Source organism: Ctenopharyngodon idella, chromosome 1 (genome assembly GCF_019924925.1).
Source record: "Ctenopharyngodon idella isolate HZGC_01 chromosome 1, HZGC01, whole genome shotgun sequence".
Classification (NCBI taxonomy): Eukaryota; Metazoa; Chordata; class Actinopteri; order Cypriniformes; family Xenocyprididae; genus Ctenopharyngodon; species Ctenopharyngodon idella.
This window is the reverse complement of record NC_067220.1, coordinates 110,359-130,228: the sequence shown is the minus strand read 5'-3', so window position 1 is coordinate 130,228 and position 19,870 is coordinate 110,359. Positions and strand designations below refer to the sequence as shown.

The 19,870-nt window shown below is 39.9% G+C and overlaps 1 protein-coding gene across 4 annotated transcripts; it reads left to right on the top strand.

Annotated features, from left to right (window-relative positions):
* Nucleotides 1-1,717: 1,717 nt before the first annotated feature.
* Nucleotides 1,718-18,776, top strand: LOC127498863 (B-cell receptor CD22-like). Of its 4 annotated transcripts, none has more exons than XM_051868953.1 (10): nt 1,718-1,753; nt 3,964-4,030; nt 4,123-4,476; nt 4,575-4,823; nt 4,912-5,160; nt 5,240-5,312; nt 17,251-17,296; nt 17,457-17,537; nt 17,692-17,751; nt 17,902-18,776. In XM_051868953.1, the coding sequence occupies exons 2-10, from the start codon at nt 3,988-3,990 to the stop codon at nt 17,920-17,922; spliced, it is 1,176 nt and encodes a 391-aa protein (XP_051724913.1). In that variant the 5' UTR covers nt 1,718-1,753; nt 3,964-3,987; the 3' UTR covers nt 17,923-18,776. The 4 variants fall into 4 exon arrangements, with proteins under 4 accessions (XP_051724913.1, XP_051724995.1, XP_051724824.1 ...); XM_051869035.1 differs by lacking the exon at nt 17,251-17,296 and adding an exon at nt 5,935-5,980; XM_051868864.1 differs by lacking the exons at nt 17,251-17,296; nt 17,457-17,537 and adding exons at nt 5,935-5,980; nt 6,158-6,238.
* Nucleotides 18,777-19,870: the final 1,094 nt, after the last annotated feature.

Below are 19,870 nucleotides of genomic sequence, written 5' to 3'. Positions count from 1 at the left end.
TTACCTGTTCCTGGGGCGTCTCCTAATCGACACCCGAGCGTCTCCAGTCAACACTCAATAAATTTCCTGATCTTTCGGAGCATCTCCAGTCGACACTCAATAGTACTCGGAGCATCTCCAAATCGACACTCAATAATATATGATCTTTTGGAGCGTCTCCAAATCGACACTCACTAATATCTCGGTCAACGTCTTGACCCTCAAAAACCTAGTGTTCCCTAACCTGACTTGCTGCAGCAATAACCAGAGACTCCAGTTTTTGTCCTTCAAAGCTTTAATCACGGCCGGGAGAGTTCCCATCAATTCCAGAGAATCTCTCTCCAAACAAAGGAATACAGGTTTTATAGGATTTCAGGTACATTTCACAGTCAATATGGCATGATCTATTACTCATTATCATCAGTCTTAATATGATTGGTTCAGATTTAAGAAAAACTTCTCAGTTCCTCTGTCCCGCTTACTGGCGGAGTAAATTTAGATTAGATCAACTGAATCACAAGATCATCAAAAAATATCACCGGGTTAATAGTTCAGATTACTCAATAGGTTAAAACAATTTTTCAAAGACTATTTTTTATCCTTAGAAGGATGCTGTCTAGCCAGCAGAGCAGAATTTTTCCACTTGTTACAACACTCAGTCCTAGTGACTACTTCTCTATTTCAAAATTAGCTTATTAGACCTGTAGAAGAAAAGAAATGTTAGTTCATTATTAATTAGTTCAAAATTTCCATCACACCCATAAATGTTGTTTCTGATGCTTAAATAGCATTACAACAGTGTTTATTTCAGGTTTGTCCAGCCAATGCATGTGCGGTCCTGAACCCGCCTGTCAGAATTGTTTCTATGGAAATCAGTGATGATTGCCAAATTGTAAGTTTTATTCAGAAGGCTGGACTTCCATCACTAGAGCCGCCATATTGGGTATGTGATAAAAGGCCTCAAGCTTTACTCTGACAGAACTGATTTCCTCTTCCTCTTGGGTGTGACGTCCCTCAGCGTCTCTCTATCACTTATGAGAGACACGTGATCACACTGTGATGCTGCTGTCAAAGGGTTCACACGTTTGGTTTTCTCACTTACTGTGCTAAAGAGGAAATTGTGTTTGTGACCATGTTTAGAAACATATGCATTCGAGAACAAGGCCACTGACAGAATAAAAAGCTTAGAAGCTCTCAGACATTTCAGACATTTGGATGAATCAATTTTGCTTCATCAACGTGATTTAAGTACATTGTTTAATTAGATTGCTATTAATCCGTCAGTAAATTGGAGGTTTATCAAATGTACAGTTGGTGATGCTGGCGATGAAATTTTGACCTCACTGCCACTGCAATACATTTCAGTGTTTTACAATCCCGCCTCCATTAGTTCCCATCCCAGGATAGTTGGTCTGCATGTGCAAATTAATGTATAGTCAGCAATTATTTACTCTGTCTCTCAAGAACAGGTTCCTTGTCATCACTGTCTGTATGCAACTGAATGAATATAGATATTCCCAAGTTTGAAAACATTATCACATGAGCATCTTTATGGATTGATGTAAAGTTTCTCTCAGTTTAAACTTTATGTCTTTAGTCTGATGTTGTCAGATGAAACTCTTCTTCTGCTTTACCAGATCTATAGTTGAGGTGTGATAACCTCAAATTAGAATATGTAGTGTGAATCACGTGTCCTTCAGTGTGAAAACATCAATACTGGTTCCAGCCTGATCATTTGTAGTGCTGTCTCTGATCATGAGTGTTGGTGAAACGGGTAAGAGCTTCATTTTATAACCGTTCTGTCAAATATCTGAAGTGTTGGGGATATATGGGAGATTGATTGGGGCTAGTTGTCACAGAGCTATGGTTTCAAAAGACCAATATCACAAAAATGTGTTTTCTCCAGCAGCATTTTGTGTTACTGACAAACACCTCGACTTTAATCTTTAACAACATATAACTATATAATGAAGGCTGATTATACAGACTTATATCCAAGACTTATATAAGAACTTCTCTAGATGTATGACAGAAATAAAGCCAAACTGGTTAGTAATAAGTGAAGCTAGTAATGCTGTTTTTTGTTGTTTAACCCTCCTCTGTTGAGATCTTGAGAGATCTGTTAGTGTTTAATGTTCTGTTGGGATTTAAAGGGTTTCTGTATCACGTGTTTTGTGGGTCACCATTGTGCAGAAGAGCAGAGCCTGTGCTTCAGTCCAGGAGAAGATCAAGACACTGATGATAACATACTGCATGTTGCTTTATTTAAAAGGCAGTAATCTATTGCAGTGATGTCTATTCCCAGATAGCAAAATTGATGTGGCCCAGATCTGGCGCAAACTTGACACTTTCCTTTGGCCCACTTTTGGCAGGAATGATGGCACTTGGATGGTCCGCTCCTGTTTTCCAGATTTGGGCCACAAGCAAGCCACAGTAATGCCGCATGTCAGCCATGAACAAAACAAATGAAGCAGAACTGGCCCACATCTGGGCAACAGTTCATTTTACTTCTGGCCCAGATCCAACACCTTGCTGTTGCCCAGATGTGGGCCAGTTCAGCTTTATTAGTTTTGTTTATGGCTGACATGCGGCATTGGTATAGATTGCTTGTGGCCCAGATCTGGCGCAAACTTGACACTTTCCTTTGGCCGACTTTTTGGCAGGAATGATGGCACTTGGATGGTCCGCTCCTGTTTTCCAGATTTGGGCCACAAGCAAGCCACAGTAATGCCGCATGTCAGCCATGAACAAAACAAATGAAGCAGAACTGGCCCACATCTGGGCAACAGTTCATTTTAATTCTGGCCCAGATCCAACACCTTGCTGTTGCCCAGATGTGGGCCAGTTCAGCTTTATTAGTTTTGTTTATGGCTGACATGCGGCATTGGTATAGATTGCTTGTGGCCCAGATCTGGCGCAAACTTGACCCTTTCCTTTGGCCGACTTTTTGGCAGGAATGATGGCACTTGGGCGGTCCGCTCCTGTTTCCAGATTTGGGCCACAAGCAAGCCACAGTAATGCCGCATGTCAGCCATGAACAAAACAAATGAAGCAGAACTGGCCCACATCTGGGCAACAGTTCATTTTAATTCTGGCCCAGATCCAACACCTTGCTGTTGCCCAGATGTGGGCCAGTTCAGCTTTATTAGTTTTGTTTATGGCTGACATGCGGCATTGGTATAGATTGCTTGTGGCCCAGATCTGGCGCAAACTTGACCCTTTCCTTTGGCCGACTTTTTGGCAGAAATGATGGCACTTGGGCGGTCCGCTCCTGTTTCCAGATTTGGGCCACAAGCAAGCCACAGTAATGCCACATGTCAGCCATGAACAAAACAAATGAAGCAGAACTGGCCCACATCTGGGCAACAGTTCATTTTAATTCTGGCCCAGATCCAACACCTTAGTGTTGTGTTAGAGATCTGTTAGTGTTTAATGTTCTGTTGGGATTTAAAGGGTTTCTGTATCTTGTGTTTTGTGGGTCACCATTGTGCAGAAGAGCAGAGCCTGTGCTTCAGTCCAGGAGAAGAACAAGACACTGATGATAACATGCTGCATGTTGCTTTATTTAAAAGGCAGTAATCTATTGCAGTGATGTCTATAACTACTTTGTTGAAATTGATGGGTTTTTTTTGTTTTGTTTTTTTTCAGTTAAGTATCAGTTTAATAAGTAGAAATAAATGCACAGTCTATCATTGTCCCAATATGACATTTTACAACTTTTAGTAAAACATCTTTGAGTACACGCAACTAATTACATTTTACAGTGTAAATATATTGTAAATATATTTTTCAATATATGAACATATATAACACATTATATTAATGCAATATATTATTTAATTTATTTTTCAGTATACTTGCACCATAAATCACAAATATATGGAAATATGTTTTCATTCCATAAGGCAAGAATAATCTGACACATATAGTGTTATGTGTCATTATTTTAAAATTAAAAAATAAGCCACTGTACATTTGTTGTAGGTGTTGATAGCGACGTCAGTCAGAATGGCTCCTCCTCTTCCTCTGATCTTTCTGCTCATGATTCACGGTTAGTCGATGCAACACTTCAGAAACACTCGAGAAATTGGATACTGTATTTTTATGCACATGCTACATAAAAGGATGAATTCTGTGTTTCAGGGGTTTCTAGTGCTGATTGGGGTGTGATCTACAGTCCTTCACACATCTGTGCACTAAAGAACTCATCAGTGATAATGAACTGCACTTATACATACCCTGCTGGATATCAGATCATGAGAGTCTTCTGGACCAAAACACTGGAAAAAGATAATGGAGAGCATCCAGATCTGTCTAATGACACTGAATACAGTGAAAGGCTTCAGTATCTGGGAGATAAACAGCAGAGCTGCACCATGAGACTGAGTCATGTGACACTGAATGATTCACACGAGTACTATTTCAGATTCATCACTGATAAAGACAAATGGCTTGGTAAACCAGGAGTGACTCTTGCTATCACTCTTTCTGTCACAGGTGACTTTCATGAGGTTTATCTCTTCTTCTGTACATTATGTTGAATAATAATCAGTGTATGACAGCAGCACTAGATATAATGTGTGTGTTGTGTTCAGATCTTCAGGTGGAGTCTCCTGAGAGAGTGACAGAGGGACATTCAGTCCATCTGACATGTAAAAGCAGCTGCACTCTGACTGACAGAGCAACATTCATCTGGTACAGAAACTCACAGCCATTAACTGAGAGAAGAGACAGAAACAATGAACTCCTGCTGCAGTCAGTCAGAAGAGAGGATGCAGGCAGATATAGCTGTGCTGTACACGGACACAATCACACCTCTCCTGCTGTTCAGCTCAATGTCATGTGTGAGTACAGATTAATTTGTACTTTTTAAAAACTGGACATTATATTTTAATGAGATGATTTAAGGATTTATTTTTTTGTCCCTTTAAGACCCTCCAAAAAACGTGTCAGTGTTGATATCTGGATCTGGTGAAATAGTGTCAGGAGATTCAGTGACTCTGATCTGCAGCAGTGATTCAAACCCTCCTGCTCTGAACTTCAGCTGGTTTAAGGAGAATGAAAGCTCAGCTGTTGGATCTGGACAGAGTTTCAGTGCACTACAGAGTGGACGCTTCTACTGTCAGGCTCACAATCAACATGGATCTCAGAGATCAGACGCTGTAACTGTGATTGTTAAAGGTAGAGCAGCTCATATACTTACATTACTCTTTCTAAAGTGAAGAAAATTAATCTGTTCAGATGTTTTACTCTTTTGTAGGACATCTGGTGATATTATACATATCCATTGGAGTGGTTTGTGGAGCTGCAGTGATCATCATGATGCTGATTTGGTAAGATATGTGTCTGTGGTACTATGTAGTGTGTGTGAATGAGTGACTGAGTCTGAAGGTTGTGAATTCAGAGAGACGACATGATGAACGTGAGCCAAGGCAAAATTTCCAATTTTCCATCCTCTCTTTCCACACTGACAGCTACTCAGTTAGTTATTGAATGAGGAAGTCTGAAGCTCACATCTTTACTGCAGTAAATCCTGAAGATACACCAGATTTCATCACATTCAAAATGGCAGTGTCACGTCCTAGAGAAACCTCATTGGTTCAAAATCATAATTGTGTATTAAACATCAAATAATGCTGCATTCACGCCACCTTGTATTTGCTGGAATCTTGAGATGACAACACATGACGTTGTATTCGGAGCAGTTCACGTCCTTTGACTAGGAATTATGCGTCTATGGCACCACTATCAACGCCTAAAAGAATCTACAGCGGTCAGGTGGTACATGTGGGAGCTTTAAGAAAACTCCCAGCTTACAAGCTGTAATTACGAGCTCTATGAGGACGTGAACATTTTTTACAAGCCAGAATCTCGTAGTTACAGGAATTACGAGGTGGCGTGAACGCACCTTAAGTTCTGATTGGTTGTAATTGTGTCAAATCATTGTCTTTAAAGGGGAATCAGGTGGATGAAAAAGAGAAATAACACACAGGAGTCTCAGGTGAGAACAATTTATTTGGTTATCAGTAGTTTACTGATCAGGTAAATGAATTTGTAACTAAAAGTGAAAGTTTGAATGTAGTTGTGACTTTATTTAATGAGTGGTTTATATACATTTTTTTTTTTTTTTTAATTTTCTCTCTATTATGTTTTTTTTTTTTTTCTTTTAATGGCACAGATGGTTCATTCCAGACCTCATCATGACAGACTCAAAGCTTGTGATGTTGAATTGAATGAACCTGTGTATGAGAATGTAACGGTAAATGTTTTAACTGAGGTTTTCCTACATCTTTACTCAAACAGAATTAAACGCTCCTCAGTGCCAGTGTGAAAATATCAAATATCTTTTGACTAAGTATATGGAAATTTAAATAACACACTCCTCTTTTCACTCTGTCTCTTCATTCATAAAGGCTGATCAACTTAATGATTGTAAACCCGAACTGAACTCGTCTGTGTATGAAAATCTTCCAGTAAGTAAGAATACCTAAAAAACCTATTATTCTTTCCTCATGACTAATGTTCTTGATGCTTTTATTTAAATATAATCTTTCTTTCTTTCTTTCTTTCTTTCTTAATCAGCATAACAACAAGAGGCTGTAAATTTTGAACACAGTAAATATTACAGCCTTTATGCATCTCTTTGTGGGCGGAGCCCTGAATGATTGACAGGAGTGCCATGATGACATGTGACTGAAGTAATCTTGGGATCTTTTTATAGATGGATGGGCAAAAATGGAAGTAAAACATTAATGAATTGATGTAAAAAATGTGTAATCACTTAAGTGTGTTTTTCTTTATGCTTTGTATTACGTATGAAGCTTACTTCATTTAGATTATTAATGTTTTTAACCGGTGCAATAGGTAATTCTCTTCAGAAACATTTTTGTTACACTGGTTAAAAGTCTCCTCATATCCTGATAGCACTCACTATGTTAAATGGTCTAAACCAGTGGTTCCCAAACCTTTCCTGGAGTACCACCAGCCCTGCACATTTTGTTTTGATTTCTCCCTATTTCTGACACCCATTTCAGGTCTTGCAGTCTCTACTAATGAGCTCATGAGTTGATAGATGAGGGAGACATACAAAATGTGCAGGGCTGGTGGTACTCCAGGACAGGTTTGGGAACCACTGGTCTAAATGTATTTTTATAAGTATATATCATCTGTGGAAGGCATAGGACCATAAAATGTTTAACCAAGTATTGTAGAAGTGTATGTAGGTGTATGATTCTTTATTTCAGAAAGACATTGTATATTTTATTATTATCCTGGTGGAAGGTTTATTATAGAAGGCCATCTGGACTTTGCCAAACAAATATTTATTGGTAAATAAAGTTAAGAAAATAACTTTAAAATGTTACACAGATACTACCCATTAAATAAAGTTATATTAGGGTTTACTAATATCCACTCAAATAAAAGGAAAGAATATTATATTATAAAATTTAATTTATTTATTTATTTTTTGCTAAATTTCTTGTACATAAAAGTAAGTAGAGTAAAACCCAACTTTTGTTTTTGGTTCTTGAAAAAGAAATTCAAATATAGACTATTTTTCATTCATATAATAATTAATTAAAACTTTTTCCATATGTGAGTCCTTTAATATATTTAATGTCTAGCCTACCACCTGGCTGTATGTTTGTCTATGTATATATATTGCAGTATTGACTGTACATTGACATTGTTTGTTTGAAGTTTGTGTGTGTGCTTTCATGTGTTTTGGAGGAGGCGTGGCTTTCAGACACTCTGAAGGGATGTTATGATTTGAAAGTTAGCTCGCTATTGCTAGCCTCTCCGAAAATGTTCTATTGCACCTTTAAGTATCAGTATTGTTCAAGCTTCCAATAAAAGGCAGGAAAAAATAATGCTCTCGTACAATTCACACTTTCCTGTCATTCAATACATCAGAATAACAGCATAACAGATATTAAAGCGCATTACATTTAGAGACTGCAAGTGAAAAACAAATGATCTAGTCAGATTATTAATATAATGATTATAATACTACACAAAATTACACTCACAATCTTGCTTTTGTTCAGAACAACAACATTTCAATAAAGAAGTCTACTTACTAATAAAGAAGCAACTTGCGTTTCAACCTGCCTGTCATCGTGTCTCATCCCTGCCTACTGTTTGGACTGTGTTCTCCTCCTCATCTTGTCTTGTAAAATAAACCTGTTACACTCAACCTGCATTTGAGTCCTCCCTCATAGATTCTGTGACAATTTCACTCTGAAATGCATCACATACGGAAGTGAAGTCGGTCACAACTTCCATTTCAATGCCGACTTTAGTCACTGGAGCTTCAGCTTTTGCTGGTCAAACATAATCAAAGTCCCTTTCAAGGAAAGTCAGTTTATTTGCAACACTTTCAGGCAGCTTTTTCACTCATGCAAGACCAACTCCTTTCTGCCTGGATGGTGAAATACACTGAAAAACTGCTGGCCAAAGTCACATTTTAATAACATATTTCAAATCAGTAATAAAATCCAATATCATAAAAGTTGTTTCTGATGCTCAAATATCATTTAAAGTGTTTATTTTAGGTTTGTCCAGCCAATGCACCTCTCAGAGCTGTTTCTGTGGATATCTGAGTTTTTAAAATTAGCTGCAGTGACACGATGACTCAAGCTTTACTCTGACAGGACTGATTTCTTCTTCCTCTTGGGTGTGACGTCCCTCAGCGTCTCTCCATCGCTTATGAAGGTCACGTGATCACACTGTGATGCTGCTGTCAAAGGTTCATGAGTTTGGTTTTCACACTTACTGTACTAAAGAGGAAACTGTATTTTTGACCATGTTTAGAAACATATGGTGCATTCGAGAACAAGGCCACAAGATAAAATGATAAAAACTTTCAGACATTCAGATGAATCAATTCTGCTTCATCAGCGTTAAGTTCATTGTTTAACTTCTGTTGCTTTTAATCATACAGTGAATCAGAGGTTTATCAAATATACAGTTGGTGATGCTGGTGATGAAATATGTTTTTTACATCACTGCCACTGCAATACCTTCCAGTGTTTTACAACTGAATGAATATAGGTATTCCCAAGTTTGAAAACATTATTACATGAGCATCTTCATGGATTGATGTAAAGTTTTTCTCAGTTTAACCTTTTTGTCTTTAGTCTGATGTCATCAGATAAAACTCTTCATCTGCCATCAGCGCTATAGTTGAGGTGTCATAACCTCATATTAAAATATAATGTGTTAATCATGTGACATTCAGTGTGAAAATGCCAAAACTGGTTCCACCCTGATCATTTGTAGTGCTGTCTCTGGCCACGGGTGTTGGTGAAACGGGTAAGAGCTTGATTTTATAACTGTTCTGTCAAATTTCTTAAGTGTTGGGGATTTATGGGGGATTTATGGGAGATTGATTGAGGCTAGTTGTCACAGGGCTGTGTCTCAGTAACTATATGGTTTAAAATCAAAAGACCAAGAGCACAAAAAATGTGTTTTCTCTAGCAGTATTTGGTGTTATTGACAAACACCTCGATAAAAATTCACTTTAATCTTTTACACAATAGATAACTATATAATGAAGGTTGACTATATAATGAAGGCTGCTGTCAATCAAAGGGGGGCGGGGAAAGACGTTGGACAGTTCCACACTTCTGCAGTGCAAAAATGACTGTTGCTGTCATTTTCATGGATAAATAAAGCATTTTATTGATTTCTGTGTGCTTTAAGCAAAGAACTAGAGCTTATGTCTCTTTTGGTTTATTCTCTATTCAATCTCAAAATGGATAGTGCTCAATTTTCACTGACAGGAAAGAGGAAGTTCAGGGCCTGTTGATACATTAGTTGAACCACACACTAGTACATGTGCATGTGCAGCTATAGTCAAGATACAGTTGTTGTTGTTTTTTTTAGTTGAGCTAGTGTCTTCATCTTTATGTCCAAGAACAGTATGACATATATCGCATTGTGTGTGATTATTTTCAAATGTAAAAATATGCCACTGTACATTTGTTGTAGGTGTTGCTATAGTGACGTCAGTCAGAATGGCTCCTCCTCTTCCTCTGATCTTTCTCATCATGATTCATGGTCAGTCAATGCAACACTTCAGAAACACTCAAAAGAAACTGGATACTGCATTTTTTTGCACATGCTGCATAAAAGGATGAATTCTGTGTTTCAGGGGTTTCTAGTGCTGGTTGGGGTGTGAGTTACAGTCCTTCACACATCTGTGCATTAAAGAACTCATCAGTGATAATGAGCTGCACTTATACATACACTACTGGATATCAGATCAGGAACGTGTTCTGGACCAAAACAGAAGATAAAAATAAAACAGAAGAGTTTCCAGATCTGTCTGAGGACCCTGAATACAGTCAGAGGCTTCAGTATCTGGGAGATAAACAGCAGAACTGCACCATGAGACTGAGTCATGTGACACTGAAGGATTCACACAAGTACTATTTCAGATTCACTACTGATAAACCTGATGGTAAATGGATTGGTAAACCAGGAGTGACTCTTGCTGTCACAGGTGACTTTCATGAGGTTTCTCTCTTCTTCTGTGCATTATGTTGAATAATAATCAGTGTATGACAGCAGCACTAGATATAATGTGTGTGTTGTGTTCAGATCTTCAGGTGGAGTCTCCTGAGAGAGTGACAGAGGGAGATTCAGTCCGTCTGACATGTAAAAGCAGCTGTAATCTGACTGACAGAGCAACATTCATCTGGTACAGAAACTCACAGCCATTAACTGAGAGAAGAGACAGAAACAATGAACTCCTGCTGCAGTCAGTCAGAAGAGAGGATGCAGGCAGATATAGCTGTGCTGTACACGGACACAATCACACCTCTCCTGCTGTTGAGCTCAATGTCATGTGTGAGTACAGACTCATTTTAAAAACTGGAAATTATATTTGAATGAGATAATTTAAGGAAGTATTTTTTGTTCCTTTTAAGCCCGGGATGCACTGCACAATTTTAGCAATCCTATAAGATCATTACCTTATCACACTGTGCGACATGGATCTATTAAACTTGGGTACAACATGCATGTAGACTATACAATAATGACACCTATTGACTCGTAGGCTACGATGCAAGTTTCTATAGAAGAATAATTTATGTCATCAGCATGCGCTACTGGTAAACAAAAAGACCATGTTGAATCACACTTTGGCAGTTGTAGATTTTATGTGTGCTGAAAAAAAAGAAGCGACAAAAAAAGAAGGGAAAAGAGACTGAGGTAAGCAGTTTTAAGTTTTAGCGCCATGTCGCATTGATTTCATGTTGCATTTTTATTGGCTTGTCAGTAGACGTAGGTCGTAGCAGCAAACACACTGTGCGATAATCATGCTGAGTTTCTGACACTCAGAAAATGATCGTAGGCTATGTTTGGTCGCAAGACCAGGAAAAACGTCTGTCTTTGAACCTCTCTCACTGTATGACATATGACCACCGATGAAGAGCCACAGTCACAGAAATCGCCACGATTGTTTCACAATGGCAATCTTTCGTCTGGGACAGCAAAAAATCGTGCAGTGTATCCCGGGCTTTAGACCCTCCAAGGAGCGTCTCAGTGTCCATCAGTCCATCTGGTGAAATAGTGTCAGGAGATTCAGTGACTCTGATCTGCAGCAGTGATTCAAACCCTCCTGCAGAAATCAGCTGGTTTAAAGGAAGAACGTTTGTAGGATCTGGAAGAATCTACAGTATCTCAAAGATCAGCTCTGATGACAGTGGAGAATACAAGTGCAAGTCCATCAATGAACATGGAGAGAAATACTCTGATGCTGTGACTTTAAATGTCATGTGTGAGTTGAAGGATTAGTTTACTTTCAAACGAAAATTATCGCAAGCTTTACTCAACCTCAAGACATCCTAGGTGTATATGACTCTCTTCTTTCTGATGAACACAATCAGAGAAATATTAATAAATATCCTGATGCATCCGAGCTTTATATTGGCAGTGAACAGGGTTCATGAGTATGAGCTGAAGAAAGTGTCTCCGTCCACATCCATCCATCATAAACGCACTCCACATGGCTCCGGAGGGTTAATAAAGGCCTTCTAAAGCGAAGCGATGTGTTTGTGTTAAAAATATCCATATTTAACACATTATGAAGTAAAATATCTAGCTTCGGCCAAACCGCCTTCCATATTCAAGTTACAAAGAAAGTTTAAACTGCCGTTGTGTCAGTTACACTTTTTCTATAAGTTGAACAGGGATGGCGTAGGACATAGCGTTAGCTTTCTGACCTGCAAGAGTTTTACACTTTCTTCGTAAGTTGAATATGGAAGGCGGTCCAGCAGAAGCTAGACATTTTCCTTCATAACTTATTTATTTATTTTTACACAAATGCATCGATTCACTTCCGAGGGACTTTATTAAATCCCCAGAGCCATGTGGAGTACGTTTATGATGGATGGATGTGGATGGATGTAGATGGAGACACTTTCTTCAGCTCATTCTCATGAACCCTGTTCACTGCCATTATAAAGCTCAGATGCGTCACGATATTTATTAATATTTCTCCAATTGTGTTCATCAGAAAGAAAGTCGTATACACTAGGATGGCTTGAGGGGGAGTAAAGCTTGGGCTAATTTTCATTTGAAAGTGAACTAATCCTTTAATGATTGTTCAGTAACTGTGGTAACCATCAAATTAATGGATTTACAACAGCAAAACAATGTACCTTTCTTTTGTCTATTATAGACCCACCCAGGAACGTCTCAGTCTCCATCATTCAGTCTGGTCAGACTTGGGCGAGAGATTCAGTGACTCTGATCTGCAGCAGTGATTCAAACCCTCCTGCTCTGAACTTCAGATGGTTTAAGGAGAATGAAAGCTCAGCTGTTGGATCTGGACAGAGTTTCAGTGCACTACAGAGTGGACGCTTCTACTGTCAGGCTCACAATCAACATGGATCTCAGAGATCAGACGCTGTAACTGTGACTGTTAAAGGTAGAGCAGCTCATTACTCTTTCTAAATTGAAGAAAATGAATCTGTTCAGATGTTTTACTCTTTTGTAGGACATCTGGTAATATTATACATATCCATTGGAGTGGTTTGTGGAGCTGCAGTGATCATCATGATGCTGATTTGGTAAGATATGTGTCTGTGGTGGTACTATGTAGTTTGTGTGAATGAGTGACTGAGTCAAAAGGTTGTGAATTCAGAGAGACGTCATGATGAACGTGAGCCAAGGCAAAATTTCCAATTTTCCATCCTCTCTTTCCACACTGACAGCTACTCAGTTAGTTATTGAATGAGGAAGTCTGAAGCTCACATCATTACTGCAGTAAATCCTGAAGATACACCAGTTCCCTTTCAAAGGCTACACTCTAAGCTGCGCTTTATTCAGCGCTGTGGGAACGTCTTTAGTCGTGACCAGCTGTGAATATATGTGTAAAACAACATCAATGTTATATTATAACCTATATTTATAGCCTTGCGTGACGTCATTGGAATGCGTTGTAAGCGAGGCTATAATTAGATGTGCCACAGGTGCATCAGCAGGTCTTTTGTCTTCAGAGGCCATTCTGTGAAGTTGTGTGAACTGTGTATCTCAAGCATCTATTTCTCTCTTTCCCTCTTGTCAGGAGTTAGATTTGATAGGCAGAGAGCAGAACTTTCTCTCATCTGTTCCTCCTTTCACTCTGCAGTGCAAGTGAAAGTGAACGTTTCATATATATATTATATACATATTATATTATATTATATTATATTATATTATATATAGAGAGAGAGGAAGTATGACTGAACAAGGCAGACGGTGTGTTCCTCCATGTTTGCGTCCAATCTCCGAAACGAACACACACCCGTACTGTTTTGTTTGTTTGGGGGAAGAGCACGCTGTCCTTGCGTTGGAAGGTGGCGAGTGCGAGCATTGTGAACTGTTCACAGTTAAGATGCTTCGTGCTCGTCTCTTTCTTCCAGGGATCAGCACCCGCATTAAGATCGTGGGGCTCGCAAATGGATCTCGCTGACGAACGGGAGACGGGTCCTGCCCTTTCGCCCGATTTGTCACCTGATCCGCGCGTCTCCTCGCACGATCCTGAAGCGCACTCCGGTGCTTCTTCAGCTCATGTGGGTGACGATGATTCTCTTCTCGAGTTTGCTGCCTCTGAGCATTCCTCACGTGATGATAAAGCCGTTGGGGAATTACTCGAAGTAGTAACTCAAGCTGTGGCTAGATTACAGCTAGACTGGCCACAGGAAAAAGAGACCCCCAAACCATCTAAGCTTGAGGATAGGTTTTTGTCCGGTGGCAGAGGGGAGGGGCCACAACGCCAGTCTCTCCCCTTCTTTGAGGACCTCCATGACGAATTATCAAAGTCATGGAGAAAACCATATACTTCTCGTGTTTTTGTGCCATCGACGTCGATTTATTCGACTATCGTGGGAGCTGAAGCACGGGGGTATACGATGATGCCACAGGTTGAAGAGACGCTTGCGAGCTATCTCTTGCCTGTGTTTGCATCATCATTAATAAAACCTACCCTCCCCACAAAGCCCTGTAGAACCACCTCAGCGCTTGTGGGAAAAGCTTTCCAAGCTGCAGGTCAGGCTGGTGGACTTTCACTTGCACTGCCGGGGCAAGCAATGTTACTGTCACAAGAGCTGCAAACTCTTCTGGAGAAAGGGGCCAAAGAACGTGTTTCCCCTCTACAGAGAGAGTCAGGCTATTACAGCCGATACTTCCTAGTTCCCAAAAAGGATGGGGGGCTGCGTCCAATTTTAGATCTTCGAGGCTTGAACCGTTCAGTCAAAGCTCTCAAGTTCAAAATGTTAACAGTAAAGATGATCGTGTTGCAAATCCAACAGTGCGATTGGTTCGTCACGATCGATCTCAAGGACGCATATTTTCACATCGAAATATTGCCACAACACAGGATGTTCCTGAGGTTCGCTTTCGGGGGCGAAGCTTACAAGTATCGGGTTCTTCCATTCGGCCTAGCCCTACCACATCGCACATACACAAAATGCATGGATGCAGCACTGGCTCCGTTGCGACTCCAGGGCATTCGCATTTTGAATTACATAGATGACTGGCTAATATTAGCGCAGTCGCAAGAGATGGCATTAAAACACAGAGATGTTGTTTTAGCTCATTTGGTTTCTCTAGGGTTGAGACTCAATGAGAAGAAAAGCGTTCTCTGTCCAACCCAGAGAACAGCACATTTAGGGGTCATTTGGGATTCGACCATGATGCAGGCACAATTGTCTCCCACTCGAGTCGAGACCATTCTTCACACCCTGAGAAATGTCAGGCTAGGCCAAGATCGTACTCTTCTACAGTTTCAGAGAATGTTAGGTCTCATGGCATCAGCGTCCTTGGTAATTCCTATGGACCAGTTCAGTTGTGGCTCAAAGCCAGGGGGTTTCATCCAAGGGCCAAACCCCTGAGGCAAATAAGGATTACGCGCCACAGGCTTCGTACCCTATCTGTGTGGCTCAGACCCTGGTTCCTCACCTTGGGTCCCACTCTAGGGGCGCCATGTCGTCGCAGATTGCTAACGACAGACGCCTCCCTGACGGGCTGGGGAGCGGTCTTAAGTGGCCGTCCAGCCCAAGGGGAATGGGGGGGCCATCAGCTCGTCTGGCACATCAACTGCCTAGAATTGATGGCTGTATTTCTGGCCCTGAAATACTTCCTCCACCAGCTGAGAGGCTGTCATGTCCTAGTGCGGATGGACAACACAACAGCAGTCTCTTATATAAATCGCCAGGGAGGTCTGCGCTCGCGTCATCTGAACAGGATAGCGCGACAGATTTTTCTTTGGGCCCAGGACAAATTCCTGTCACTGAGGGCAGTGTATATTCCTGGGAACCAGAATGTGGGAGCGGATTTACTGTCTAGACAGAAACTACCGAGCGGGGAATGGAAACTTCACCCCGAGGTAATGAAGCAGATATGGCTGGGATTCTACGAAGCGGAGGTGGACCTCTTCGCCTCTCAACAGACAGCGCAATGTCCCCTTTACTTCTCTCTGAGTCACCCAGCCCCCCTAGGTCTGGATGCGATGGCGCATACATGGCCTTTGATGCGCCTGTATGCCTTTCCTACAGTTGCTCTGCTCCCAGGAGTTCTAGCCAGTTTCTGACAAGCTGTTAACTCTAAAAATGTTTTTTCTCATGGCTATAACTTGTCTAAAGAGAATTGGGGACATGCAGGCTCTGTCCGTTGTGCCATCCTGCTTAGACTTTGCCCCAGGAATGGTGAAAGCTATTTTGCATCCTCACCCTGACTATCTGCCGAAGGTACCTTTCTCGACCTTTCATCCAGTCACTCTTGAAGCCTTCTGCCCTCCGCCATTCACAACGCCGGATCAGGAGAGACTTCACAGACTGTGTCCAGTCCGTGCTCTTCAGACTTATGTCCACCGCACCAGCCAGTGGCATAAGTCAGAGCAACTGTTTGTTTGTCATGGCGGCCATAACAGGGGTGTGGCCGCCACGAAACAGACCATGTCACATTGGGTGAGAGATGCTATTGCCCTTGCCTATGAGGCTCGTGGTCACACTTCGCCAACAGTTATTAGGGCTCATTCCACCAGGGGAGTTGCCTCTTCTAGAGCTTTGGCAGGGGGCGCTCCCTTGCAACATGTTTGTGATGCGGCAGGCTGGTCCTTTCCGCACCCATTCATAAGGTTTTATAGTTTGGATGTTCATGGTACTCCGGGCTCTCACGTCCTTGAGTCAACATCACAAGCTAGTGTCTGAGACTCTCTGTGCTTGTGACACACTTCACAGCCAGGGGGTCCGGACACACAGTGCGGCGGCTTGGGTATTCTCGTTCCCACAGCGCTGAATAAAGCGCAGCTTTGAGTGTAGCCTTTGAAAGGGAACGCCCCGGGTTACTTCACTGTAACCCTGTTCCCTGAAAAGGCGGGAACGAGAAGCTGCGCTTCATTGCCGCACTGGGATGTCCCAGGAGTGCTCTTCAGACAAAATATGATGGCACATCAAATTATAGCCTCGCTTACGACACATTCCAATGACGTCACGCAAGGCTATAAATATAGGTCAATTTCATTGACGTTGTTTTACACATATATTCACAGCTGGTCACGACTAAAGACGTTCCCACAGCGCTGAATAAAGTGCAGCTTCTCGTTCCCGCCTTTTCAGGGAACAGGGTTACAGCGAAGTAACCCAGGGCGATTTCATCACATTCAAAATGGCAGTGTCACGTCCTAGAGAAACCTCATTGGTTCAAAATCATAATTGTGTATTAAACATCACATAAGTTCTGATTGGTTGTAATTGTGTCAAATCATTGTCTTTAAAGGGGAATCAGGTGGATGAAAAAGAGAAATAACACACAGGAGTCTCAGGTGAGAACAATTTATTTGGTTATCAGTAGTTTACTGATCAGGTACATTAATTTGTAACTAAAAGTTAAACTTTAAATGTAGTTGTTACTTTATCTAATGAGTTGTTTATATACATTTCTTTTTCTCTCTATTCTGTTTTTTTTTTCTTTTAATGGCACAGATGGTTCATTCCAGACCTCATCATGACAGACACAAAGCTTGTGATGTTGAATTGAATGAACCTGTGTATGAGAATGTAACGGTAAATGTTTTAAGTGAGGATTTCCTACACCTTTACTCAAACAGAATTAAACGCTCCTCAATGTCAGTGTGAAAATATCAAATATCTTTTGACTAAGTATATGGAAATTTAAATAACACACTCCTCTTTTCACTCTGTCTCTTCATTCATAAAGGCTGATCAACTTGATGATTGTAAACCCGAACTGAACTCGTCTGTGTATGAAAATCTTCCAGTAAGTAAGAATACCTACAAGACAGAGAAAAACCCAAAAAATTATTATCCATTCCTCATGACTAATGTTCTTGATACTTTTATTTAAATATCATTATCAATTCAATCAATCAGTTTTCACTTTCTTTCTCTTTCTTTCTTTCTTAATCAGCATAACAACAAGAGGCTGTAATGTTTTGAACACACAGCAAATACATTACAGCCTTTATGAATCTCTATGTGGGCGGAGCCCTGAATGATTGACAGGAGTGCCGTGATGACGTGTGACTGAAGAAATTTGAGGATCATGTTAATCAAACAACAAAAGACAAAGAGAAAATCACTTACTGCTCTTGAATGATTAACTTTTGTAGTTTTAATTGATTAATCTGTATTTCATTTTAACAATGAAGATTATTCAATGTTATTTTAAATTTGATTACTGTTTCTCTATTCAGTTTATTACCTGAATACTTCTGTTAGACCTACCTGAAAAATAAAGCAGTCAATTTCATTTTTATCTTTATTATATTGAATTTATTTGTGCTATTCTTAGCACAAAACTTATTCTTCTTATTTGTTTATTTGTTCTTATTTTATTACTGTCTTTTTTAAATTCAATTTACCATTTGAAACCAAGCTTCCTTACGGAAGCCCGTTTCCGCCACTAAATAAAAAAAAGAAAATATATCACGCAATTGTGAGATGTAAACTCGCAATTGCGAGAAAAAAAAGTCAGAATTCTGAGATAAAAAGTCGCAATTACTCTTTTTATTTTTTTATTTAGTGGCGGAAACGGGCTTCCATACTTCCTTGTGCTGTGTGTGTAATTTATTGCAACAAAATTACCCCACTGTAAAAACAAATACATTGAGTTAGCAAATATTTGTGAGATAATTGTAATGGTAACTGATCAATGTTTATATATGAATAAAAGCTTAAAAGATGTCATCATATAAAGTGATCTTTCAGAAGAAATTGTTGATTGCCTACACTTTCAATGGATGGACAAAAAAAATAAATAATATTGAAAATATCTATATGAAAGTATGTGCAGCATTTTTTTTCCCCGTGGTATCAAAAATTTATCAATTTCAGTATCGTGACAACACTACTTCTGTATATTTGGTTCACTTTATCTGACTACAATCAGTTCAAGTGTTAGTGCTAATTAGTGCATTTATATTAAGTGTACTTAAAGGAATAGTTCACACAAAAATAAAAATTTGATGTTTATCTGCTTACCCCCAGGGCATCCAAGATGTAGGTGACTTTGTTTCTTCAGTAGAACACAAATGATGATTTTTAACTCCAACCGTTGCGGTCTGTCAGTCGTATAATGCTTGTCAATGGTAACTCCATCTATAAGAGTCAAAAAAACAAGCACAGACAAATCCAAATTAAACCCTGCGGCTCGTGACGACACATTGATGTCCTAAGACACTAAATGATCGGTTTGTGCGAGAAACCGAACAGTATTTATATCATTTTTCACCTCTAATACACCACTATGTCCAACTGCCTTGCGCATCCGGTTGGTGAGGTCTGAAAACATGCTCTGATGACGGAAGTAATGTCTCGCGCTTATACTTCTATGAGTACGAGACATCGCTTCTGTTGTCAGACTTTAACATTCACATAGATAATGCAGAATTCAATATGGCAAAAGAAATCATAACTGTTTTGAATACATTTGATCTGACTCAGCATGTACATGGACCCACACATAATCGTGGACACACTCTAGATTTAATTATCAGTAAGGGTCTAAACATTTCATCCATTGTCATTAAGGATGTAGCGCTATCTGATCATTTCTGTATTTTCTTTGATATATTGATCTCTCCTACTGTTGAAGCTAGATCTATCCTGGTCAAAAAGCGATGCTTAAATGAGAACACTAGTGTGCTGTTTATGAAGGCTATATCTTTAACACCAACCATATCTGCAGACTCTGTTGATTTTCTCCTTGATTCTTTTAACTCAAAAGTAAAGAATATTATTGATAAAGTCAGGAAGAAGAGTGGCAGACAAAAAGCACCTTGGAGAAACTGAATAGCAGTGCAAAATATGAAAAGACAATGCAGAAAAGCTGAGTGCATGTGGCGAAAGACAAAACTTGAAATCCACTATAACATCTA